The sequence below is a fragment of the Parambassis ranga genome, chromosome 21, assembly GCF_900634625.1.
Source record: "Parambassis ranga chromosome 21, fParRan2.1, whole genome shotgun sequence".
Classification (NCBI taxonomy): Eukaryota; Metazoa; Chordata; class Actinopteri; family Ambassidae; genus Parambassis; species Parambassis ranga.
In genome coordinates, this window is record NC_041041.1 from 11,115,101 (window position 1) to 11,142,144 (window position 27,044).

The window sequence follows — 27,044 nt, forward strand, 5'->3', positions numbered from 1 at the left end:
ACCCTGCTCTACCACTGAGCCCCTGCTGCCCTAATTCATCAGTTTGAATCAGGCATATAGCAAAAAATCAGCTGATGCTCTATCACAGACTATATTTTGTGTTGCAGAGATATTTACTTAAGTTAGTACTAGCTAGCCCTAAGATGGTACAGGAAGTCAATGCAGCATTCTTCTGCCCTAGAAGAAGGAGAATTAGAAGACGTAATCTTCTGGCAGCATCCACTGTCTGTGACTAGTATTAAAAATCATCCAACAACCAACCTGCATGATGAGCTGCTGGATAAGCTACACTAACTGTGTTGACTGATGACGGTGGCTGGAGGAGTTGACTTCAGCAGCCAGTGAAACGCAGCAAAATGTCTGCGCCAAGCTAAAAACCAGAGTCAGAATGCTATTTAAACTTAAAGCTGAATTTTATTTGGCAGTTTTTTTTTGATGCGTTGTTGCTGCCTTTGCATTTGTACGTGTTTGGATTATTAATGTCTCTGTGAATGTCTAGCTGTGAACATTGCTGCTCCAGGAGCTACATTAATTATGTTCCTAATAATGCTAATGTACAGTGTTTGATGACATCCCATATTATTGCCTCACTGTCTTTTTTTCTCTCTCTCACACACATAGGTAGACATCACAGCGATTATGTAGATCGGCATGTCTGCTCTAATTTTAGCCGGCTGCTGTTTAAACTGGCACAGTGGCTCATTTACTTATAGTAGATTAACATAACTTGGATATGACATTTTTCATACGGATGTTTAAGGAGCAGTAACTTGTACCTGGTCTGCCCGAGTCGATACACACAGCGATGAATCATCAGCTGTTCTTCTGCCTCCTACCACACTATGATAATAATTTGAGGTTTGTCTCAGTGTCCCAGTACTGCTGATTTTTAAATGAGGACAACAGAAATTACTTGGTGTCACAGTCAGTGGTGTGTGGGAATAGGTGCATGAACCTGGACGGTAGCCCTGATTTGGTTTGTACTTGGCCTTGGCAGGCTGTGACAGATTGTGGATTGAATGTGTGTGTGTGTGTGTTTTTAGGGGTTCCAGTTGTTCCAGTTAGCTATGCAGAGGACTAACGAGGGCTGTGTGCCACTTTCTGTTTTCATTTTCGTGGTTTTGTTCCCTCCGTTCTGATTTTTCTGTGCTGAGATTAATTTAGATCGTCATTCTCCTGCTGCATTTGTTTGGTAATTATATCCAACATCAACTACACTGTCACATCTGATGTTACCTCTAACTCTCTGGTGTATTCTGTAATGACCATTATTTTTTGTAACAGTTACAGGGTCAGTTACAGGAAATAAAACCTTAAACATGACCTCTTTGAGATTATATATGAAAGGCTTGTGTCTTTCTTGGCCTGACCTTGTAGGAGGTGTCTCTTACAGTTACACTTAATTAATCTCCTAATTAACCTATTGATTTTGTGTGCACACTTACAGAGCTCTACAGTATTCACAGTAGTGGGAGGGAAATCTCAATTCTGCAAGTGCAGGAAATATACAAAAATGACTGTGTTACACCATAATGGATCTGTACTAAGGCTGCACATAACTTGTTGTCATCAGTCAACAGTTATCGTCTTGATAAAAGGATTTAAAGCTGAGAAATGTAAGTAAAGTAAAAGTTCGGATTATTAACAAAAAAAAGGAAACCTGAACAAAAAAAATTTTGATTCCTAAGGTAAAAAGAAGTGGCCTTTTCTGATTAGGAAATACATGCATCTATACAAAGGTGCTCTATAACCACACCCAATCACAAAAACAAAGTTATGAGAATATTCTGAGCCCTCTGATTATGATAGTGGAATATTAATGTGCATCAAAATTGTAACATTAGATAAAATCTGGTGCAGTGATTAAAGGAAAATATTTCTTTTACTGTGAAAGTTTGTCTTTTTCGTTTAGTTTTCATGGTAACAGCAGCAAAATATGCATTATTCAGGTCTTCAGCCTGCCTTTATCTAAAACATGGAGAATCATCCTAAATGTGAAGTGACGCCTCCACCCTCTGAGTGACAGTAATCCTCGGCTCCGGAAGGAGGTGGTGGTGGAGAATAACCAGCATGGGTCCAGAATTTGAAGCACTCTGAAAGTGATTTAGGCAGATGAAGAAAAAAAAGGCCAATCTTTTTAGTAATTCCCACTGCCTAAAACCCCCCCTGTCTTGCCCTGTACTCATTTTAAGGATCTCAGTGTTAGTAGAAGGCGTGACAGAATTTCATGTAGAGTTGCATCAGTGTGTGTTAACATTGTACCGTCGCTTTGCAAACATAGCAAAGCATGTTGGCATGCTCGGTTGAATCTCTGCTGCCGTGTGTTTACTGTCTCCAGTAACGATGCTCACCCACAACTGTTAGATCCATCTGCTGATTTATGGTGCTCTGGATAACAGTGGGAGGTCTTTGCACAAATGCACACAGCTCAGGCGCTGGTAGATATTCAGCAGCACAACGGTCACAACAGGACACTTAATTATTCTTTATGCAAAATCAATATGTTTCCACCAGACCCGACTCCTGGGAGGGCAGGCGGGCAAAGTAATGAGGGGGTGTCCAAGACTGGAGGAGGAGGAGAGGGTGGGGGTTGTGGTTGCTGAGTTGCTACCTCCATCTCAGCCTCAACCTCTATTGAATCCAGGGTATATTATTTTCATGGTTGTCCTCTTGGGGCCTGGAGGCTGGACTAGTGTGACAGAATGACTCTGACAGCTGTGGCAGCCCTATCATCACTTTCCCTTTCATTTTTGTTGATATTTTTCTTCTGCAGTTTGGATTAAAAAAAATAAACAAAGGACAGGAAAGCATGAGGTGACGCCATACTGAAATATTTTTTTATTACTAGTACTTCCTGTAAACACAACACTGCCTTTAAATGGATGATATTAGATCTAATGACATTAAAACTGTCCTTCGGTGTAAACATATGCACGGTCACACATAGTGTGTGTGCTCTGTGAGTGTGCAGGTAATTTGACAGGATTATCGGTACGTTTGCCTCCCTCCTCGCGTCTCTTTCTCTTTGTCAGCTTTCCGCTAGTAGTCAAGTCACCCTGGGAACCCTTGCAGAGCATGACCTGAATCTCAATGAGCTTCAGCTGCTGCTGACCTCTCTGTCCTACACTTCACTTACAGTGCATATACCTGCTCACGCCCACGCGCGCTTTAAGGTGCTTTAAATACTGCTGTTTTTTTTGCTTTCCTGTGACAGAACATAGGGGAGTATGGGACGTCAGTGTAGTCTTCACATATGTTTTCAATAACAGCACAAGGAGGACTCGGTGTGGGAATATAGCCGCCTGCTACTGTAAACGGCCCTGAGCAGCCATATCAGAGGAGCCATGGTTCACTTAACAGTATCCTTCCTGGGGTTTTCCACCGCTAGTGCTGCTTCATGTATGATGCAGAAGTTTTGAGTGGTCAGAACACATCCTCTGAAGTCAGGTTTCATTCTCTGCGAGTCAAGAATTTTGATAAGATCAGCACTTTTATTATATGAGCTAAGCCAGTTTGCTGTCTTATCAGTGGAGCACTGCGGATAGTTTGATGACCTTTACCCACTTTTCTATTTGCTTATTTCCTTCTTTGAGCCACACAGTCTCTTTCATCTGTGACCTCAGTCAGCTTCCTGTGATGATGCTGAATGTCACAGCTGAAACCCCCCTGCTGGAAGAAGACTGCTCCATTAACTCTAAGGTATAACTGAACCTGCAGGGGCACTGGACCAAAATAAACATTAAAATCATTCTCCATCCAGCATCAGCCTCTTTAGTGCAGTCACGATATGCAGCCACACACCAATCCCTTTGTTCTTCTTGTCTATCTGTTGCCTGAAGGCACTGGCAGTCTGTTTACCACGCGTGGCACCTACCCCCCTCCACCCCCACCCCCCCATACATCCACCACACAACCCCTCGAGAAGTTTGGCAAGCTCTGCCTGGCTGGGTGAAGCGGACCGTACCAAAAACTCCTGGAGGGGAGCAGCTGAGAGAGCACAATGCTACTTTACATCTGACCTTTGTACGTTTTTTTCTGGAGCTTACTAACAAGGAGTAGTGGTGGTGGTGGTGGTGGTGGAGGGGCTATTTGGTCTACCCTGAAGAGCAAACCCGAGCGGACATGTGTGCAGACATTGCTGTCATCTTTATTTAGCCTTCTTCTGTCAGCCGGAGCATGTAGGGGTTAGTGTAGCGATGCAGGCATACCAGCGCTCATACACATGTAAACAGTAGTAGCATCCTATGAGCCTATGTTCAAACCTAATGAGCCTGGACAGACTCTCCCTGCAAGTCTGGTCCGGGACTAAGAGCGCTGATTCAGGACGCGTTGTCTCTCTATTGAATCGACTGCTCCTGTGTAAACTAGATTTTATAGATAAAGGCCATAAAAATGGAGATGGGTGACATTTTCTTGGCTTTGCAGATGATGAAAGAAATATCATCTAGTGAGTGTGATGCTTCCCTACGACTGCAACCTTTCTGTTGATGGTGAAGCAGCATGTCCCGGAAAAGGAGCATTCAACTTTGTGGGATTGTTACACAATTACACATTTTACATTATCAGCATCATACAGATTTTATTTAATTTATTTAGTATAATTTGTTTCTGAGATGCACAGAATAGATAAAAGTAAAGTGTATTAGCGCAGTAAATTATCATTTCTTTGTAGCTTTAGTTATCTAAATTGGCTTAAATTGCTAGTCAGCCACACTGCTGATATGACATTTAGTCATGAGAGGATCTCATGATAGGGTATGATATTTTCACCTAATATTCAGGGTTTCTTATATATTTATAGGATGACTTCCTATGGTTTAAATCGTGCACTCAATCATATGAGTTACAAAGTTCAAATGATACGTCTCACCATAATCACCCTTTATTTACATCTATAAAAAGAGCTTTTGTTATTTTCCATCAGCTTGTGTAATGGGTTAATGTAGCAGTCTGATTCAGCAATATACTGCAGCAAATGCAGCAGCTAGCTTAGGCTTGGTAGGTCAACCAGTGAAATGTAGTTATTGTCATTTATAGTGAGTGCACATCTGAAGGATCCAAAATGTCTGCTGTCTGAGGATCAGATGTTTTAGGGCTGAAAGTATCGCCTGTGTGGTTTGAATTAGGTTCCTATAGTAACAGTCAGCATACAGTGATATTTCAGACAGTAGAGTGCTTCCAGCCTTATGGTCCAGCTTCTTTCCAGATTTAGAATGTCAAAGCCAGGTCCATGAAGAATTGTTTTTTTCCACTTTGGGGTGAAAGAACCGGCTTCACACTGAGCCCTAACCTCAACCTCATCCAAGACCTACGGGGTGAATTATGGGACTGACTTTGAGCCAGGTCTTATCACTAAACATTAGTGCCAAATGTAAACCCTGTGTGCCTGAATGGGAGCAAATCCCTGTCGACAGGTTCCAGAGTCAGAGGAGTGGAGGTAGTTAGAGCCAGAGTAATGCCAGTGGTTTTTAACAATCAGCATACAGTGTGCCCACATGCTTTCTCTTTGTAGTTTGCATGTAATATAGATTAGGTTGGTAGGTGTATCTAATACAACAGGCCTGCACTACTTCTATGACAGGATTCAGACAGGAGTGGATCAGTGGTTTATAACCTATTAGAAGGATTTAGCCACATTTAGCCAGGTGTGGCTAATAAAATAGCATCTATATTGCATCATCCAACCTTATTTTGGTTGGTAATCCAGCCTTAATAACCCCAAGTCAGCTGTGTTTTATCGGGTTTCATTCTTACATAGCTGCAATAGTGTGTATGAGTGGCTGCGTTGTGATCGCAGCTGAGCTGAGCTGTGCTGCTGTGTGTCATTAACGGCGGCCTTCTTTTAGCTGTTGCCGGCTGCAGTGGTGTCAAATGGCAGCATCATAACTCCAGTCTGCAACAGCTGCATTTAATCAAGCACTGCCCGGCTCTAATCAGCCCCTGCCTTACCCATCTCTGCTTGGCTCTGCGTGGTCATTTTCACCCTGACAGCAGATTTATAAGGCTGGATATGAGAGTGCTCCGGCAAGACGGAAACACTCCTCAGACATCCAGCTCAGTTTTGTCTGCTGTTCCTGGAGCCTCTACAAAGCACATTTGTTCAGACATAGAATTCATTCAGGGGTTGATTTGCGTGCTGTTTGCAGCAGGATATAATGTGTGTGTGTGTGTTGATGGCCTCTTTCCCTCCAGCCTTCTTGTGGCTTCCCTCATCAGCTCCATCACCATATGGAAACAGCTGGTCCTCGGTGGTAGGATGCCCTCTGCGCTGCATGAAAACAGCCTGCAGAGAGACAGGGGTGCTACACAGGAAGGACAGAGAAGGCTGGTGTTTGGAGAAGGTTTTGGATTTAGTAGTGGATGTGTGTAAACCCTTTTACTAATCTGGCAGAGATTTTTTTATTCTTTGCCTGTGAAACACAAAGATTTAAAGTAAGGCAGCTGTAGCAGGCGTGTCCTCTTGTATAAAAGTAGAAAAGAAACCTTCCTTGACACAGTCCTGGATCATTATCCTTCCTATAAACATTCACATTCAGTGGATGCAGAACGCTCAGCACCAGTACACACCAGTCACGAGGAAGCATTGAGGGAGAAAGTCTCCTGTTGTGTGCCTGACAGAGCTCTGTCTGAAGCGTTTCTCTGGAAATCCCTGACATTTGTTTGACCTTACATGGGAACGATTCTCTGTCTCCAAAGATGTGGTGGATATTTGAGGGTTTGTGTGTTGTCACATTGCCAGTGTTTGTCAGAAAGTGGGCAGCCGAGTCATTTTCAAAGCGATTGTGGGCGCTATATGCAGGGTAAGCAGGGACAGGGGTGCATAGGGAGGGTCCATATCCCATCCTGATACTGTATCAACCTCAAAGGCTGCTGGGCCGCCCTCAGTGACAGCGGTGACACTGAAAGCTCAGATCAAAGCTGAGGTCCACCCCCCTCTGGCAGCAGCAGGGAGGATGGGGGCTTCTTTATTGGCCAACTGAGCCTTTGAACGTCTGGCTGGAAGGAGGAAGGCTAGCAGAGGAATTTAGACCCAGAAAGCGATCTTGTATTTGGGCACATTCACTTGCATTTGACAGTTCTATAAAGCAGGGTTCTTTTGTGCTTGTCTGCTCTTTTGTGTCTGTTACAGGGTGTCAAATTCTGGTTTAGACATAAAACGCTGGTGTCATTTGGCAAAAATGCAGAAAACTATAGTTGAGATTAAAACAGAAAATGGTTGCTGTCTGTTACTGTTGAGTGCTATGTTAACCCGAGTTCCCTGTTTTTCCTCTGTTCACAGCAAAAAGCCTCAGGCAAGGTGCTGTTCGACCTGGTGTGCTCCCACATGAATCTCATTGAGGGGGATTACTTTGGCCTGGAGTTCCAGAACCATCAGAAGATGATAGTAAGACAGTGAAAATAAAATGGACAGTCATATTAAACGTGCCTACATTTGTTTTTGTAATGCTTCTCTCTCTCTCTCTCTCTGTCTCCACAGGTTTGGTTAGACCACATCAAGCCCATCATCAAGCAGCTCAGGCGTAAGTGTTTCAAAATGCTGTTTAGTCGTCTTCAACACAGAGGGTTAATTTGCTAAATTAAGCCGATGGTCCTCGAATGCATCAGAGAATAGCTATCAAATCACTGAGATGCAACTTTACAGTGTGTTCTTCTATCCCACTGCAGGGCCGAAACACACAATCCTGAGGTTTTCTGTGAAGTTCTTCCCCCCGGATCACGCCCAGCTACTTGAGGAGCTGACGAGGTGAGCTGTCCTCTTCAGGTGTAATTCAGCTCCCTTCATCTGTACGCTGTGTTTGTCTTCCTCTTGGCTGAGAAATGGGTGTTAGTATATGATATGTCATGGCTGCGATTGTCGAAGCATTAATGAAACATGCAGCGCGGTTCCTGCAGGATTTATTCCCTGCTCAGCTACGCAGTTCACATGTCATGGCTGCCATGTTTCTGATTTAGCCCTCATGGAGATTAGGGTGCAGCTAATGATTTTCTGGTTTCTGTTTTCCCCGTTCATAATCAGGCTCATGACTCATATTTTCAGGGTCAGAGTGGAGAATTAATTTATGTATGGAAAGTAAAGCTTGTGACCTTGTTGTGTTTATACAACATATTTGAACTGTTGAACATATTTGGTGTCTCACGCTGTCACAGATCTTTCTGAAAAATTATTGCTGCCAGTATTTGTCGAATAAATAATTAAATTGAACTCTTTGTAAACATTCTGGCTCCTTCTCCTCCAGTGTGAAAAATTTCAGGTCATTTCAGGTTTGATCTGTTGTTAGGTCAAAATAGGGCAAAAACCACTAAATCCTTATAATCATAACAATAATGTTTGACATTTATATTTATTTGAAACATGTGTTCCCCTTCTTTTATCATCTTTTTTTCATTTTGTTCAATGTCATTTTGCTTTTAAGACATAAGAATCAATAGTCTACCAGAGGAGGCCCTTCACTATTATGAAGTCGCTCAGCAAAACTAAGCATATGGTATTACTGTGTTATCTGCTGCATTCATAAAGTTGGCAACACTTTCCCTATGCGCACTTCATTTTATTATTCAAGCTAATTATTGTAGCTTGACTGTATTTTTTCTCATTCTGGCCTGCAGCCAGAAGAAGCAGCACTGTAACACAAATAAATCCTCATTCAGCTTATTAATTACTGAATACAGAATGTACACTCAGGCCAACAGATTTTGCTTCAGAGGCAGTCTTGTGTAAAATTAAAAGAGGCAGCTTTCATTGTATTTGATTAGAATTTTCTCTGACATCCTCTTTGAATGCTATTCTGAGCTGATACAGTGTAATGTGAGGGTTGTTTTGTGTTCACTTCCAGGTACCTGTTTGCCCTCCAGATCAAACAGGATCTCTCCTGTGGACGTCTGACCTGTAACGACAGCAGTGCAGCGCTGATGGTCTCCCACATTATCCAGTGTAAGGACTTTATCCTCAGATCACACACCATCAACATTACACTGAGCTTATCATCAAACATCGTCCTATAGTACACCACGCACCATTGTGAATTGATTATCTGTGCGTTGCTATGGATACCATGCAGTCGAATGCCTGAGCATAATCTTGCAGAGCTTCCTCAGAGCAACCGCACGTCACGGTGCCACGACAGGAAATACTGAGTGTTTTAACAGTGATCAGAGTGAATTTATTTGGAAATAATTGTCATTTCTCATAAGTAATATGGGATGTTTTTTCTTTAAGCTGAGATTGGGGACTTTGAGGAGAGCCAGTGCCGGTCACACCTCCTCAACAACAACTACATGCCAGATCAGATGCCCCTGATTGACAGGATCATGGAGTCTCACTCAAAGAATATGTGAGTTTCACAGCTTGAAGTGCACCACTCTGTGTTTAAAACATGCTTCCGTTGTTCAGAAGGTCACTGAAGCCTGGACTAAAGTTATTCAGGAAATGTTGTTTCAGACCTTGTGTGTGTCCCATTGGGAATTGTTTATTATGCAGGTGACACATTCAGGAAAAGCAGCCATTTAATGAATGGGTTCTTTCTTCAGAGTGCTGTGTGCAGTACTCTATCTTACACTTTTAATAAAAGCCTCTGTAAGTTGTTTTCCAGCTTCTGGCCAGAAGTGGATTTTTTTCTTACTCTTTCAACAAAAGCCTACTTTGCTCCAAAAAAAGATCTGAATCCTCCTTCAAGCCTCCAGATGAATCACACAGCTGCTGTGAGCTGGGTTAGTAGGTTAAAAACCCAGATGATTCTCAGGTGTGCAATGCATTCTGTGAGAAGTGCAGCTGGTTATTGAACTTGGCTGTTTATACTTTCCCTTGTATACGTCTCTGAGTAGTGTGCTGCTGGGAGTATATTACTGGAAACCTTCCAGATCCGAATGCCCTCATCAGTGCAGAGTCTGACTAGCAGCCGAAGCTTTGCCAACACCTCTGCATTACTGTGCAGTGTGTCATGGATACAGAGTGGGTGTCTGCTTGGACATTAAAGGAGCTCCATTTGATTTGACTGCTCTCTTTGACATGCTCTTTTTCCACTCCAAGTCCCTTCTCGGTTGATAACTCTTAACTGGAGTTCTTGTGGCTGGGTGCCACGTCGAGTTAAATCTCTTATTAAGTACCACACACAGGAAACAGGAAGGCTTATCTGCTGATAAGAATTAGGAAAGTTAGTTAATGTGTGCAGCTACTCCCGAACCTCCCACCGCTGCTCCACAAACTCAGATAAACAGGAGAAACCTGGATACACTCTTTCACCTCAGTTAAGGAGACACAGATAAGCCAGGATTTCATTTATATGTCCATAAAAATGGCTAAAAGGATAATGAATGCACCTTGGTAAGTCATAGTGTTAAATCCTGGTAGCAAGATTAGCTTCCTCCCCTGAGGAGGAACAAAAACAAAACAAATATGTTTAGAAAAGATCTTCTGCAACAATAATTTACAGATTAAATATGGAAGAAAAACAAAACATTACATTGCTTTAAAATTATACTGGTGGAGTTGGCAGTTTGCCTAGTTCCAGTCCTCTACGGGGCCAAAATTAAGAGTATGTTAAAAATACAAAGAGTGCACAGCTCTAAAATGGACTTCTACCTTGAATTTATCAGTCAGACCTCTCAGGATCAAAAACATTGAGCTCAGTGGCAAAGAGTAGCAAGATAGATCAGTACTTGTTAATAGGAGCCATTGATTATTGGTTTTGGCCTTTTCCTGGGATTTAATGCCAATATCCTCTAACTTGAAACCATGTGTTTTGTGCTGCAGAGGTCAAACACCAGCAGAATCAGACTATCAGCTGTTAGAAGTGGCTCGCAGGCTGGAGATGTACGGGATTCGGCTCCACCCTGCCAAGGATCGTGAGGGCACGAGGTTAAGCCTGGCTGTGGCTCACACTGGCGTCCTGGTGTTCCAGGTGAGACACGCTGCTTTGTAGGTCACAAATCTGACAAAAGTGAACATAAAAGGAAAAGCGTATACTTCAGTTGGTGCTTAAAGGTTGTTTTTTTTCACCATCTCAGGGACACACAAGGATTAACGCCTTCAACTGGTCTAAAATTCGTAAACTGAGCTTCAAGAGAAAACGTTTCCTCATCAAGCTGAGGCCAGATTTAAATGTAAGTAACATCTGTGTGCATTAAAACCTTCAGCTCAGTGTTGGGTGCTATAAGCCGTGTCATAATTTGTCACTCAGAGTTCATATCAGGACACTCTGGAGTTCCTGATGGCCAGCAGGGACTGTTGTAAAGTCTTCTGGAAGATCTGTGTTGAATATCACGCCTTCTTCCGCCTCTTCGAGGAGCCTAAACCCAAACCTAAGCCGGTGCTCTTTACACGAGGATCCTCCTTCAGATTCAGGTAAAGAGTTTAAATTATATATACCAGTTCTCTTATTGTCAGGATGCCTGCAGCCGTTTCCATCCATCACTTAACAGTCTACTACAGACTAGCTCATTGTTATCTCACTTGTATGTGTCTCTGCAGCGGTCGCACACAGAAGCAGGTGATTGATTATGTGAGGGAGTCTGAGTTTAAAAAGATCCCATTTGAAAGGTAAAGACAGCACATGTGTTTGATAAATGTGGTATAACTGAGGGTGCCCACACTGTGTAAAGCTCTCTGTCAACAATCCTGTCTGCCAGGAAACACAGTCGAGTCCAATACAACAGTCGGGTCCAACTCAACAGTCGTTTGTCGCCGTTGCCTTCTCCACGCCACCATGAAGTGCCAGCAGAGGTGAGCGTTTCAATTAATTAATTAATTAATTAAAGTTAATACAAACAAAGTCACATTAAAGCACCTGTTTAAGCCTCTTATCAGTGCTTCTTTGGACCCTCACCTACCTGCTGGTTTATTTTAGTTGAAAATTTGCATCATTTTCTGGATCTTTCTCCCACTAAGTCAGCAGGAATGTGCCATCTTTGTGCATGCACATCTCATAATGCTCTCGCCAGCAGAGCTGAAGAGCCACAGGGTACTCCACAGTTGGTGAAGATTTCCACAGGGTGTTGTCAACACAGACAGGACTGAATTAAAACCCCAGCTTTTAGTTCTCATTAATGATGAATGAAGTGTACTTTTTTATATTCCTCACCTCTCTGCTGCTGTCTCTGTCAGATTGGTGTTCCTGGGGACAGAGTGGACTCTCCTTCTCACCGTCATTGGAAGGAGTCAGTACTGATGAGTGCAGAAGACCCGTCGGCTTCACGGTCAACAAGGGCGAGTCCTTCCCAACAGGGAAACGGCCATGAAGACAGAGCGGGGTCTGTGTCCAGGACAGAAGAGAGACGGAGCTCGACCAGGCAGACCCACCCAGAACATCTGAGTACAGGTCCAGCATCTCGGGCTGCCAGATCCAGCAGCTCGTCTGTCCCCTACATTGACTGCAGTGGTGTGAATAATGAATATTACACAGGCAGGGACCAAGCTAGTAGGTCAGATCACAGCTTCAGGGAGCAGGCAGTCCTCCGACAGGGGTCTGGGGGGATAAACGGACCTTTACAGGCCCAACAAGAGCACTTTCTAGGTAGGATGCGGTACAGAGAGTCTCCTTCTTCCTCTAGACCATCAGTTAACATGAGTCATGAGCTTGACCAGTCTTCTAAGCAACTATGCCAAAAGGTTGAGCCCAGTCCTGCCCATAGCATCATGGGGGATTTCACTGCCCGTAACAGAGAGCGGCAGAGCAGCAGCCCTCTCACATTTTCACACATGATGGGTTCACGGAGTGCCAGTCCTGCCTCTGATACCCTCCATCAAAAACCTCTCAGTTATGCTGAGCAGAATGGGTACTGTTCCACCCCCTCTCACTTTAATGATGGTAGGGGCTCCCCCGTTCTGAGCCGATTTCATCGACATCAAAAACAGCACAAAGTGCATCACCCCTCTAATGCAGAGCCGAACCAGGGAGCATCCTCCCCGGGGCAAGAATCCCGTCCTGTGCTGACTCGGGCTGAGCGCATGGCAGCTCTGGAGCGCCGCATGACAGCCAATGGCCTCTCAGCACCAGGCAGGTCCCGAGCTGGCATGGGGCAGAAGCGACTGAGATCCGCTGGCGTCAGTCACATGGGAGCAGTTCAAATGAATGACTGCTCCACCACCAGCGGTTCAGAGTCCAGTGAGTCTGAGGTGGAGAACAACAGGGGCAACCGCAGCAGCCCTGTGATGTTTGGTAATCCAGCAGAGACTACTTGTAATTCCCCTATACCCAGAAACAAGTTTTCATTTGGCAGCCTCCAGCTGGACGAGGAGGCAGATGAGGACAGTCATGCCTTCAGTGATGAGGAGGGTGGACAGATTTTTAGCTGTTAGCACACACACACACAGAGAGGTTGGTCTGGGTACAGATGGTTTAAGGGAAGCTGTGTCCATTGGGTGACAGATTGTGTCCACAGTTGTCACATTAGAAGCATTTCACTCACTCACTAATTCTCTCTTTGCACATAAGAAGGAATCTGGCAAGCATGGAGGGGGTTTAACACTCCCTGCTCTTTAATTATATTAATATGTCTGTAAAGACACACATGTGCCTTGTTAGGAATCCACACAGAATTGTTCCTAATTCAAAGAGACTGAAGAGGATTTGTGGCTCTGTTTATGTCTGATGAATCAAATGTTGCCGACTTCATTGTTAGAGTTGTTGAACGCTCAGTTCAGGCTGTACATCTCAGATGCCTTATGATCTCCTACAGAGGAATACAAATATTTTATTCCGCAATTGTTCACAGAGAGATCTAACTTAACAAAGTTGGTCGGATGTACAGTTTTCTAAGTAACACACATAGTCTTGTGGTCGTGAATCTAAACTTTGGATTCTTTTATTGACTATTGTGGCAATCTGGCATGCAGAGATTAGAGTGGAAATGAATCCATATGTGATGTTTACAGTAGAGATTTACTAACGTGGCGCTAACTTCATGTGTCGTATTAGCAGGTAACATGTTGCAGTGGGTGGTTCAGTCACTTCACTGCGGTGTGCAGCTCCATTCTTCATCTTGCACTTGACTTGGATCACTGGTGGTTATGGTGTCCAGTCTTCTTAACAACATGGCAGTGCACTTTTATTTCCTGTTTTCTTTTGCACTTCTGTGTGTTTATTTGTGTTCTATCTGTTTATATTATGTTTCTGTTCTGTCTTTTTCCCTGTTTTTGTTTCTTTTGTCTGTCATATGTTGTCTTTTTTTTCTTTTTTTCTCCTTTAACTGTGACTGCATGTATAGTAAACCTGTTTTGTCACTCACTGTGTGTGGTGATGGTCGGCCAGATAACAAATATCTGGGCTCCTTTTTTTCCTGCAGTGATCCAGCTAACTTGTATGAATGACAGAAACATGGGAATTTGCAGAGAGATAGAAGCAGGTTTTTAATAACTGTGTGTGTGAAAGGCAGTTTAAGGGCAACACCTCAAAGCACAGAGTCTCAGGGCTCATCCATCAGAGTCCAGACATTTTTAGCACCAACATCAAGAAGCCTGCTGCAAAGTGAGAAGCGGTGGTTTTACTTCTGTGTTACAGTGCAGAACGTTTTCATATAAATGAGCGTCCATTACCTTCAAGCTTCATGTAGTTCTCACAGTTAGCCAGCACCATACTTTTATTTAATCTGGTGTTACTGCTGATATTCCTTTTCTAGCAAAGCTGAAGAGGTGAGCAACCATACCCACAGAGATTGAGTATCCACAGCAGCTAGAAGAATAGGATCCATGAGGGTTTCTGATGCTACAGATAAAGAATCCTGTGTTCAGTGGAAGTATTTCAGTCAACCAAGGCAAAGCACAAACACTAAATACCATGACTAGCTCCAAACACCAGGCTTGTTTAAACAAGTGAGTCAAAACAGACATTTCCACAGCAGCAAAACAATAATCTAATATTAAAAATGAGTACATTTACAATATGTGCATAGCTGACTCATACAAATTATAACCCAGTCCAATAGCAGGAAGGTAAGATCCTCCTCTTAAAAATAAAAAAGTGTTACCTGGACTGCTCAAAAGCTCCAATCCATCTTTAGAATGCAGCCAGTATAATGAAGTTGTACTGACATAATTGCTTTTATAGGCCTGAGCTGGTTTAGCTTAGCATCTATTCATCGGGCTTAACCACAGTGCTGGTAGTGTTTGTGTAATTATTCTCACTGCCAGAAGGGGAAGACAAAGGTTCTGCACTGCAGCTTTAAAGTAGCAGTACTTTGATGCATGCTTCCTGAATGGACCTGTACATGAAATATGAACAGTTTTTCTCTGGATCACTGCAGTGGAGGGAGCCCTGTCTGGTCACTTGTCTCTCCCATAGACCTGGATGATTGTAACATTGGTTGATAAAATCTAAACATTCCCATTTGAAACTGCATCGATTCCATTCAGATCTGTGGGAAAGACCTCAGGTTGTTTTCAATGCATGCCGCGCTGACTGCTTTCTGCATGTACTCTGCTGTATGTACTGTAATATAGATTGTACTGTAATCCATTTAACTGTAATGTCATTTATTAATTGTATATACTGTATATACAATACCAGCTAAGAATGTGATGTTAAAGCAGATTGTAAGTAGAAATGTAAAATATTTAAAAAAGTCAAAGCATTTTTACAACTCTCTAAATAAGAGTTACTGAATAATCATAATAGAATCAGAACAAAAATCTATTTTTATATATTAGCAGAATATTATGCATGATTTTCTTATTTTATGTTTCCATCTGTCGCTTGCTGAGTCTGTCTTTCATTCACTCTCAGTGTTCCTGTAGACGTTCACTGGGCTTTGGCCTTTTTATGCTGCTTTTCTCACCATTTAACAATATGTTACACTAGAGTCAATAAAGACGATAAGTGAGAATTTTTGAATCTTCTTTTTGAGAGTTGGTCAGCTGTTGGTGCTTGTAGACAGTAGTTCGTTTGTAGTATTGGTTAATCTCTCATTTATAGCTTTTTTGCGTGTGTTTTTGCGTCACTCCTTCCCTCTGTGGTGTTGTGTGTCGTGTGAGCTGTGCTGGTTTGTGTTCTTATAATCACTCTTTGTGCACACCAGAACCAACCACACCAGAGGACGGCAGTAAGAGAGAGAGAGAGAGAGGGAGAGAAAGGTGGGCAAGTTGCAGCTGAACCATAGTAAGCTGAGATGATGCAAAGTAAGCTGTTCCTCTTGATCATCCAGCAGTATGTGTCTCAGCTTGTGTATTGATTGACGTGGTTCAAAGGCTGGCAGAGTTGTCTGGACCGTAGAGTCATAGCTGACGCTTCACTTTCTGCCAGCTGCACCCTTTGTGACAGAGAAACACTCTGACCGTGGGTTGACAGCAGCTGTAAATGTAGTTCTGTATGGCCAGTTGGGTGAAGTTTGCTATAATAAATCTTTAGTTAGATAGTTTACCAATATGTCGCCACAGAGATTATTTCCATTATCAATTCATCTGCTGATGACTTTGTCCATTTATTGAATAAATGTTTACTCTGAAAAGGTCAAAACAGAGTGAAAAATGTCATAATTTACTCAAATTTGATTGCAGAAAATACACATTTGAGTGTTGGTAAAAACCACAACCTCCTTCTGACTGTGCTTGTCACTGTGTGGCTCCGTGCAGGTGTGGTTTCCAACAGTCCTCACCTCTCTGCGTCCTCTGGGCACTCCCACGTGATGGTCAATGGTCAGAAGTCACTGGAGCTGTGCAGTCACAGTCCGGACGGCCGCCAGCCTTCACCGCTCACCAGCCCGCTGCTTAACGACGCCTGCAGTGTCCGCACGGATGATGAAGATGAGGTCCGGAGGAAGGTTTGTAAACACCGTTTCACATTCTCAAAATAGCTGTGGACCCAGACTACATTTCCAAAATAGATCTCCAGTGGGACTGAAGTAGAGTATTTTATTCCACGTTTACAGGTGACACAGCTAATGTGGCACACTGTTGTTCTTGCTTAGTATCTTCTCTGTGCTGTGATGTCCTTGCAGAGGTTTCCAACAGATCGGGCCTACTTCATCGCCAAAGAGCTGCTGACAACAGAAAGGACATATCTGAAGGACCTGGAGGTGGTGACAGTGGTAAGAGTTGCTCGCCGACACTGTGCTCCGCTGTTTGTTTTTCTACTGCTCCTGTCCTCTGGGGGGAAAACATTGATTATTCCGGTTAGCTGCTCCATTGCAGAGCAGCCCGCCAAAACACGGAGTTGGGCAGTGACAGAGGAATATTTTGGCAGATCATTTTTTATTCATTCCCTACACTTGTGCTCTGAAATGCATTTATCTGTCTCATTCAAGGCCGTGAATCCTAAACTGTGTTTGTGTTTAAAGAGATAGATGTTCCCTCTTGCGCGCAGGCTGGGTACAAGCATTTGGACAGCGTTTCATTTGATAATATCTCAGAGTAAACGCAGCAGAGAACAGGATATTAAACGTGCGGTGCGGCTCCTTCAACGGCAAACAGAGAGGACGGTCCTATGAGCTGCCATCTGACTCGGCACGTGCACAAAATGCATCGCTGCATTTCACTGGCAGCTTTAAAGGCTGCAGCTTTCCTCATCTTGCAGTTTTCAGAGAAGCATCTCACATGTCTCATAAATATTTGGGTTGGCTGGTGTCCTTGTTCTTTTCCCAGTGTGTGTGTGTGGTTGTGTGTGCTGCCTCCTTTCCCATATGCTGGTCAGTGGTTGGGGGAGAAGTCATCTGAACAGCAGCTGGTTCTCTATCTCAAGCCCTATTCTAGGAACTGTTTCCCACTTCCCTTTCCCATCCACCAAATAAAACAGCTCACTGTCTATTGTCGTGCACAAACACAACCCCAATCTGACTTAAGGAAACAATAGTGTTAAGGAATATTGATTCTTCTATTCATCCTCAGCCAATTAAGGGATTTACGGGACGTCACAAGGCTGAAGCACAACGGCAGAAACACAGATAAAGGGATTCTGGGTAAATCTGCTTTAACACACAAGCCTACGATGTTGTGTGTGAATTTGTGAGGAAGAATAACTTTTTACACAATGCAACTTACAAATTTGCCTCAAGGGTTTTTGCTATCTGCATAATACACAAAACCCCATATCCCTCCATTTATATTAGAAAAAAAAGTTTTATTGTGGTTTCACTTTGTTTAAAAGTGCCTGGGATTATCAGTCTAAAATATGTGTAACAGTAAATTAATCTGTATCTGTGATCTCAGTCTTTCCAGAGTGCTGTGGGACAAGACGAGGTGACCCCAGACTCACTGAAGAACACCATCCTCTCCACTTTTGAGCCTCTGCACAAGTTCCACACAGGTTTTCTCAGGGAGGTGGAGCAGAGGCTGGCTCTGTGGTGAGTCCGTGCTCTATATTCCCTCCGCTATGGCACAGGTTTAGCTTAGTTTTGGTTCCTAGATATCTGCTGGAATTTTATTGGCGCGTAGCCTGAGACGGGAGACCGAGCCCCTTTAGATGACCTGAGGAGGGGCAACCGTCTCCATGGCAACAGTCATGCTTCGCCACGGCTGGCCTTTTCTTGCCTGTGGCTTTCTGCTGTCTGATCTCCTTAATGATGTTGTGCTTTATCTGGTACACACACACTACATTTTTTTTTCTCTCTTATACACACACACAGACATGGAGACAGCGATGCTTAAAGACCATCAAGCTTGTTAAAATTTACAGCCATTAAAAATGGAGACAGTTATTTTTATTTCAAAGTCCATACTGGCCGGTCACACTTGTTAGGAGTCCAAATTAAAACTGAAACTGATATCTTACTTTACTCTGCCGATAAGAACCACATTCAAACATGCATGCAAATTATCCAGCACGACACACCCCTCTTTGTGAATTTGCATATTTAAATATTACAGTAGATATGAGCCTTTGTTTTTGTGAACATGATTAGAAAGCTGATGAGGTGGGATGTGTTTTACAGACTGTGATATGATTCCTTACAGCTATTGCTAAGAGGCTTTTTAAAAAATTATTACAGATTCTGAAAAAGTCCAGTAATTGCAGCACATTACTGTACAGGGGAAGCTCGTGCTCAAGGGAGACACCTGCTGGTTGATCTTTTTCTCCAAGTTGAAAGAGACCCATTCCAACTTCATTGAAATTTTTCTTGCATACAGGGAAAGCCATCAGAATAATCAATGAGCTTAAAGAGTCTTTGTGTAGCTTTGTCGATTAATTCACTCCATGTAATTACAGTTTTAAAATTCATTTATGTAGCTCAGACAGAAGCAGAGATTACAATAGACTTCACAGGGACGCAAAAATTAGCCGACAGTGTGCAACATGCACTGATAAGTCACAACGTCAAAACCACTGATAGGAGAAGCGATTAGTGGGATCTTAATTTGTTGTTTGAAATTGTGCAGTCGCAAGAATCTAAGTGAGACCAATAATCAGAGGAAGGGGAAGCAAAGGCTGGCCCGTGTGCTCCGATCCCACAGTAGAGCTGCTTTAGCACCAATGTTACAGGAGTGATAATGCATCAGGCGTTGATATGGGTGGGGAGTATTCACTCTGACACCTGAAAACACTAGTTTTTGCTTTCCATCATGTGGATAGCCGAGTGTGTGTCTGTGTATATTATACCTGGAGAAGAGAAATAAATGAGGTGAGCTGCTGAGGGCAATATTCTGCTGGGAAACTTTGGTTTCTGACATTTAAACGCATATTTCCTACAGTAAAATACAGTTGCAGACCATACAAACAGCATAAAGCATGATTTAAAAAAAACAGTTTAAATGAAGTCATTATAAACAAGCCTTTTGATTAAAAAAAAAACATTTAATCACCTGCTGCTGTTTTCTGTTTGTAGGGAAGGACGATCCAATGCACACATTAAAGGAGACTACCAGCGCATTGGAGATGTCATGTTAAAGAATCTTCAGGATTTAAAGGTAAGATTTAATGTCAGTTTTTTACGCGCACTAATCCACTGTTTCTCACATATAACAGCTGCTGTCTTTAGCCCCTGACAGCAAACCTGAACAAGCAGTCTGAAATTCTGCTGGAGCTGGAGAAGGCGTGTAAGTCCTCCCGTCGTTTGGAGGGTCTGTGCCGAGAGTTTGAGCTGCAGAAGGTCTGTTACGTCCCCCTGAACGTCTTTATCCTTCGACCTCTCCACCGCCTCACTCACTACAAACAGATCCTGGAGCGCCTGTGCAAACACTACCCGGCTACTCATGTGGACTTCAGGGACTGCAGGGGTACCGCACACAGGCTCATACGGCACATTTAGGCTTAACTGTTTACCAGTACTGACCTTTTCCTACCTGTGGTTGGTGTGCAGCGGCTCTGGCGGATGTGTCTGAGGTGGTAGAGCAGCTCCAGGGAAGCCTAATCAAGATGGAGAACTTTCAGAAGCTTCTGGAGCTGAAGAAGGATTTGATTGGCGTTGACAATCTTGTTGTTCCTGGTCGGGTGAGTTTAAACTCTTCCCGTGATCATACCATATATAGCTTTTTATTGCATTTTTTAACACATGATGCTCTTTTTTCAGGAGTTCATCAGGTTAGGCTGTCTCAGCAAGCTGTCTGGAAAAGGCTTGCAGCAGCGAATGTTTTTCCTGGTAACATCAAACTTTCTTCACCTCCTATTGATAATCAATCAGTGATCTCAGCAGGACAATAATCACACATTTATCCTTCCCAGCTTTGCATTACTCAGATAGTGTTAGCAGATGTGGTGCAGCTTATAGAGAAGTTGCTTTCAACCGAAGACATGCATCACAAGTTTTTTCTATGTATTCACTGTAGTCGCTTATATATCAAACATGGTGCCTATAATTCATTATTCATGTCATTAATGTTTTTCTGAGCTGTTTTTGCCTCCATAGAATTATTTATTAGATCACATGTAGCTGATTTTTTCCTGTTTCTCTGACGACAGTTCAATGACATCTTTTTGTACACGAGTCGAGGGATGACGGCGACCAATCAGTTCAAAGTTCACGGCCAGCTGCCGCTAAATGGCATGACAGTAAGTGCAGCATCTCTGCCTCTGGCTGTCACCAGTTTGTCATTACTGCAAATGAAGCACAGCAAACAACTACAACCAGAGATCATTCAACATCTGCCCCTCCACGCCTCCTGCTCTCACACACACACACACTTTCAGGACAACAACACATGTGATGTTCTCTCTCGCTTCCTTTTTATTCACCTTTTTTCCTTCTCTGTCTATTTTTGGTTGTTGCTGTCCTAGATACTGCTGCTCTCTAATGTCTTTTCTGTGTCTCTGTGTTCTCATTCCAGATCAGAGAGAGTGAGGATGAGTGGGGTGTGCCTCATGCCTTCACTCTGGTAGGACAGCGGCAGTCGGTTGTTGTGGCAGCAAGGTAAGACCGGTTGAATATCAATTTAGTTTTCTTGCTCTGTTTTAGATTTTATTTCCGTTTTCCCAGTATTTCCTTATTCAGTACAAAACTGGATGATATCCCTGTTTTTCCTGTTCCCAGTTTTTCCCCTATGTTCTTAATGTTCATATTGTTGAATATACGTTTGTGCGTGTGCATTGGTTTGTGTGTGAGGGAACGAACACTACAACTTATTGTAACATGTATTTCTCTGCATGATAATTTTAGTGTAAAAGGATCATAAGTCATGCTGTAGCTGGCTAGCAGGCTGAAACTCTGAGACTACAAACTGTGCAGAGTTGTTTAGTTTGCAGCGACGGCAGTTAAAGGAGAAGAAAAAATAATATTTATCAGTCACAGAGTCTCTATCAACTTTGACCTCTCTGCTTTTTTTGCCTAAAACTACTTTCAATGAGCAGATGGCAGCCCTGTGTTGTTGTTCAAAGGGAAATTTGGCAGAACTAACCCAGATCACACTCGAGATATTTGTTGTTGTTGGGCCTTCCTGCTGCAACTCGTGCCTGTTTTGCTTTGCTTCTCACTTCACATTATTTATGTGTTTCTCTCCCAGTTCATTGACAGAGATGGAGAAGTGGATGGAGGACATAAAGATGGCGATAGAAATGGCAAAAACCAGCAACGGGCCTTCATCTGAGCTGCTGACCAGCAACCTGACAGACAACAGTAAGTGACCATGTACACACACAGCTAGGATGTTTCCTGTGTTCACTCTGTTGTCCTTTTAAATGTGATAAGAAAATGTATTAAGACCCCACCGACTGAACTCAGAGACGCACGTTGCTATGTGAGTGATCTGACACTGTCTGTGTTTTAGCGCCTCTCTTCCCTAGTCACCCTGCTCCTTGTCTAGCAGTAACAACCTCCTGACTTTCCCAGAATGCCTGGAGGACTCCTCGGTGGAGGCGGAGTCTGAGGATGACACAGCCACTTCGAACACCTTGCTGGAAAGGCCCAACCCTCACCGTGGTAACACCATGGTACACGTGTGCTGGCACAGGAACACCAGTGTGTCCATGGTGGACTTTAGCATAGCTGTGGAGGTATTGGCCAAACCTCAGATCTGCCCCCTCCCTGCACACACACCCTCTCCTGCCTCGCTGTTTTCCTTCTCTGTTTCTGAGTGTGTGCTTTATCTGAATTTCACTGTGATGACCTCTTTGTGGGAACAGTATCCTCCTGCACTGCACTGTTCATTATAACAGGGATTACAAACTACATCGTCTGAAGTATCTAAAGTGCCCTCTAGTGGAGTCTTACAGTAATTCATGGAACGTTACAAAGAAATACTTGCCAGGAAATGATGTACAGTATGAATTAATGCTTCACTCTGTTCACCAGCTAGCTGCTAATTGTCCAAAGCTTGGTGCTGAGCAGGTTGTGTACTGTTTTAGGTCGTTTTGTGCCTTAAAACAGTGAGAAAACAATCAGCTAAAATGACTGATTGTGTTTATAAATTGTGCATTGTTTGTTTGTAATAGTGAAGATGATGGGGTTGTGACACTTTTTCGTGATGCACCATTTCAATGACTCCTTCATGTGTCTGCTGGCAGATTTTACTTGTAGTGAGTAGTGCAGCTGCCCTTACAAAGTGCATACTGTTGCACACAGTATTCCTATGATGTCATCACAACGTCTGAATGCATCCAAACAGATCTGCTCCTTTTGAACATATCTTCTATCACCACTTTTTGATTGTTTGTATTGTTTGATCTGTTTTCTTGAGGATAATCCTGCCTGCAGCCTCAGTGAGGTTACTGTTCCCACGTTTCCCTCCTTTTGGCTTTAACACCAGCCCGATGTCCTTATCCAAACTCAGAACTGTGGCTTTTCTGTGTGCTTCTGTCCTTCTTTTTCCTCCCTTCCTGGCACTTTAAATCTCTGATTGTCTATAAATAGATAAGAGATAGAGCAGTACGTAGATAATGTGCTAAACGTCCTCGTCTCACATTAACAGAACGGATCCTGTTTTGGGATGTAGGCTCCCTACAACCCAGATGTGTCCTGATCTAGTTCTGCTCTTCCTCTATAACAATGTCCTCTTCACAGCCTTGCCTGGACACACCGCCGGCCTTCGTGTTAACCCCTGCCACTGCATGCCTGTGTTTCACCTACTCAGTCTCTGTGTTTCTGTCCCTCCTTCCCTCCCTGTCTGTTTTTTTCTCTCTCTCTCTCTTTTCCCCATACGTCTGTGCATTCCTCCGTGGTAGAGGAGCCTAGTCCAGTCAGTGAGAATAAGGCCCCCCCAGTGGGGCCCCCGAGTGGCCAGGGACCAGTGCCTCTGTCTGTTATCTGCTGGTACCGTGTTCAGAGCCTCTCCTTTAGTGAATCCTGCAGGAGTCTAGAGGTAAAAGAGCCAGGCAGTCAGGGGAGGCCCCGTGTTTGTGTTTGCTTGAACTGCATCACAGGAAACTAATTTTGTAGACATGGAATTAGAGTTATGCCTCATACTGACATACCCATTAGTTTTATAGGGACTGATTCATAGATCCAAAATAATATTTATTGTACGAGCTCTCTGATCATTATATAATCAAAACACTGATTCCCAACCGGACAGGGGGGAGGGAATACATGCTGTATCTATATCTGACAATAACCAACAAGTCAACAGCACTTTATGTTTGCATTACAAAACAAGCAGAGAAAAACTCAGTAATTGAAACCCTAATTAATCACATCAGTCAATCTATCTGTGTTTATATAGCGTTTTTCATACAATATTTGTAACACAAAGTACTTTCCAAAGATTGCTACAACATACAAAAAACTAAAAATTTGTCAAATTAATCTAAAACTATTGATTTTGGATGATTATGGATGATTCGGTTGGGAATCATTAAAACAAAACATGCTAGAAGCTACAGTACATATTAACAGTAGGTGTATTGCATATAGTTTTAAGCACAAATAAATCTAGAAGTTAAATTATTGAATATTGTACTAGAGATCTTTCTGTGTCATGTGACTTTTTCTGGTTTCAGAATCAAACTTGCTTTTTCATCTTTGTAGAATCAGCTCTCAGGAAACTTACTGAGGAAGTTCAAAAACAGCAATGGCTGGCAGAAGCTCTGGGTTGTCTTCACCAACTTCAGCCTGTTTTTCTACAAGTCTCACCAGGTGAGGATGAACAAACACTCTCAGGTCCTGCTGTTTGTCCAGCGGCTACACACACACCACACACACACGCCACCCTCCCTCACACTGCTCCTGTCAAACTCTTTGGGCTTTGGCATCACATCTGAGCGTGGAATATCAAGTCTTTGTGTCACTTTGGAGGTGAACACACTTTCCCATGCAGTTTTCCATGCATCCCAGAAAATGTTTGGTGTCCGCAGATGGATATATGAGGATCCTAAAAACACACTTGAAACACACAGCAAAGCCTGCAGCTAATGCTAACTAGCACAGATGTTTTTCTACGCACAGGCAGACTGTGGGCAACAAACTGTAACTGCTCACTTGAGATGTCACTGTGGAAATTTTGGGATGAGATAAAGAGAATCCATTGTTTGCAGTAATGCTAATATGATAGAAATATTCTATTTATTTATCCCAAGCTGGGAAATTTTGCCAAATATCAGGTCCCACCGAGATTTGAACTCGGATCGCTGGATTCAGAGTCCAGAGTGCTAACCATTACACCATGGAACCACGTGTAATGGTGGTGCAGGCACACGCTCATAGCCGATTCATTTGTCTTACTCCCTCTCTGCACCTAATTGATATTTTCCTTGTTTTAGCAGAAATTCCACAGTCATACTCTTCCTGTAATATTTTACCTGATTAGGATGTTTTATCTTATTTTCTAATCCCTTCTCAGGATGATTATCCACTGGCCAGCCTTCCCCTGCTAGGTTACTCAGTCACCATCCCGTCCGAGTCCGAAAACATCCACAAGGACTACGTCTTCAAGCTGCATTTCAAGTCCCACATCTACTATTTCCGATCAGAGAGTGAATACACTTTTGAGAGGTACATTCATGTTTACTTGTATTTATTTATTTACAAGTGATGTGATAATTGGAGGACTGATTAAACTCTCCGCCTGCAGGTGGATGGAGGTGATCCGCAGTGCTACACTCCCTTCAAGTCGAGCCCGTGTCCTGAACAGCAAAGAGCTCCACACTCACTGAGTTGGCTCACATTGTCTCCTCACACTGTCTTCTTCTTCTTCTCGGGTGGTGTCCGCCGTCCAGCTCCCTCCCGGACTCTTTGCTTTTCTTTTCTACGCATATCTGGGACATTTATACATGTGTCCATGCACAATTTGGTGCTTTTTAATGCTTTAATGGTGACATGTCCGCTGGTTTAGACAGCATCAGAGACTTTGGCATTTTTACTCTCTCAACTCTGAAACCTCTTTTTAAGGATGTCATTTTATACAGTTTTTCTAATGGTCTGAATCACTTCCTATCTTTCTGGTTTTACATTTTGTCATCGATTGTTTTTACAGCAGGAACATGTTGATATACGGATACCCAGCATTATTTCTTATATGGTTAAATTGTCAATGCATTGTCATAAACATTTTTGTCTACATGTTACTGAGCTGCTTTTAAAATATCCTGAAACGTCAGTGCCAAAACTGGTTTATATCAGCGTCCTGGACTTTTTAATGATATTTTGTTATGAATGGGGATCAGGTCTGTCCAGTGTATAGCATAAAATTTCATATAAAACAGGTCACCCTTTAACGCTGTGTTCACACCTGGCTCAGTACAGTGTGTTAAAAAATATATATGAATTATTTTGTTGTATTATTGACATAATATTGATCACAGTGTGGCCAGAAGTAGCTACCATCACCACTAATGCCATTTCAAGTAAATATTCTATTTGCTGATATTTGTTGTATGAATACTTTTTTTAATTATTATTATTATTATTATTAACTCTAAAGGTCCAATTCAGCTGTATGAGAAAATGTGAGACATGATCTCTGTATTATGAAGGTAAGTGTAATTGAAAGCTTTAAAGATTATGTGTGAAACAAAAAACAATCTTTCAGTTCCAAGCGCCGTCGCCCTCACTGAACTCGGCTGCCTCCTGTGCACAGATCTCTCAGTGGGTCTGAATGAATGGAAATATGCATTTGACAGGGTTTTGCGGTGAAGTTAGGTGGAAAAAAAACTCAGTTCTGCTTAGAATTGCAGTGTTTTTTCCAGACAACAGAGAGCTCTTTGGAAATGAAAGCAATAAAAAAAACTTACTCAAACTGATTTTTGTGACTTTGTGAATTTTGTTGAAGCCGGAAGGTTATTCAGTGTGTTTATGGCGCTAACCTACAGGTGGCATTGTTGATCAAGAAAGCTGGTGTTGCTTAGCCTGACTACACTGCTGTGATATTAAAGGCACATTTAAACCATTACTGCTCAGTCAAGAGTCTGTTTTGCCACTGTAATCCCTGAATGAAGTCACATTAACAACTGAAGACAGATCTTCATCCAGCACTGTCCGTCCTTTCAAAATAAAATAAGCTTACTGTCATATCTGCCCCAGTATTAAGTGGTAAACTGTGCTTGCTGTACAAAAGGGGCACAGAAAAAAATGATATAAGGTCTGACTTAAACATGTCTGTCAAAACTGTTAAAAAAGAGTCCAGAAGAAAATCATGACATGAGGGTTAAAAGTGAATTTGAGGCCGTAAATCAAGAAAAAGTGAGAATGCAGGTTCGGTTTGTACTTTATGTATCAGTTGTGTGTCTATTTACATAATCCTATTTTAAAAACACTAAACT

General features: G+C 42.8%; 1 protein-coding gene and 1 non-coding gene across 3 annotated transcripts in view; one reads left to right on the plus strand and one right to left on the minus strand.

The window, feature by feature from the left end:
• The window catches only part of LOC114426521 (FERM, ARHGEF and pleckstrin domain-containing protein 1), a 43,920-nt gene extending 17,414 nt beyond the window's left edge, over positions 1-26,506 (plus strand). The window contains exons 3-28 of one of the 2 annotated variants that reach the window (XM_028393992.1): positions 7,280-7,384; positions 7,478-7,520; positions 7,666-7,744; positions 8,835-8,932; positions 9,218-9,332; positions 10,751-10,898; positions 11,005-11,100; positions 11,178-11,341; positions 11,468-11,536; positions 11,626-11,719; positions 12,101-13,271; positions 16,050-16,088; positions 16,562-16,749; positions 16,927-17,016; positions 18,134-18,267; positions 19,747-19,828; positions 19,900-20,137; positions 20,221-20,351; positions 20,431-20,499; positions 20,820-20,909; positions 21,185-21,267; positions 21,857-21,969; positions 22,183-22,346; positions 24,316-24,423; positions 25,127-25,278; positions 25,358-26,506. In XM_028393992.1, the coding sequence (XP_028249793.1) occupies positions 7,280-7,384; positions 7,478-7,520; positions 7,666-7,744; positions 8,835-8,932; positions 9,218-9,332; positions 10,751-10,898; positions 11,005-11,100; positions 11,178-11,341; positions 11,468-11,536; positions 11,626-11,719; positions 12,101-13,271; positions 16,050-16,088; positions 16,562-16,749; positions 16,927-17,016; positions 18,134-18,267; positions 19,747-19,828; positions 19,900-20,137; positions 20,221-20,351; positions 20,431-20,499; positions 20,820-20,909; positions 21,185-21,267; positions 21,857-21,969; positions 22,183-22,346; positions 24,316-24,423; positions 25,127-25,278; positions 25,358-25,439 (3,945 nt within the window). In that variant the 3' untranslated portion in view covers positions 25,440-26,506. The remainder of the gene's footprint in view (positions 1-7,279; positions 7,385-7,477; positions 7,521-7,665; positions 7,745-8,834; positions 8,933-9,217; positions 9,333-10,750; positions 10,899-11,004; positions 11,101-11,177; positions 11,342-11,467; positions 11,537-11,625; positions 11,720-12,100; positions 13,272-16,049; positions 16,089-16,561; positions 16,750-16,926; positions 17,017-18,133; positions 18,268-19,746; positions 19,829-19,899; positions 20,138-20,220; positions 20,352-20,430; positions 20,500-20,819; positions 20,910-21,184; positions 21,268-21,856; positions 21,970-22,182; positions 22,347-24,315; positions 24,424-25,126; positions 25,279-25,357) is intronic. The other variant, XM_028393991.1, reaches the window with a different exon arrangement.
• trnaq-cug (transfer RNA glutamine (anticodon CUG)) lies at positions 24,886-24,957 on the minus strand. Its single transcript has one exon. It is a non-coding gene; the product is annotated as a tRNA-Gln (tRNA).
• Positions 26,507-27,044: the final 538 nt, after the last annotated feature.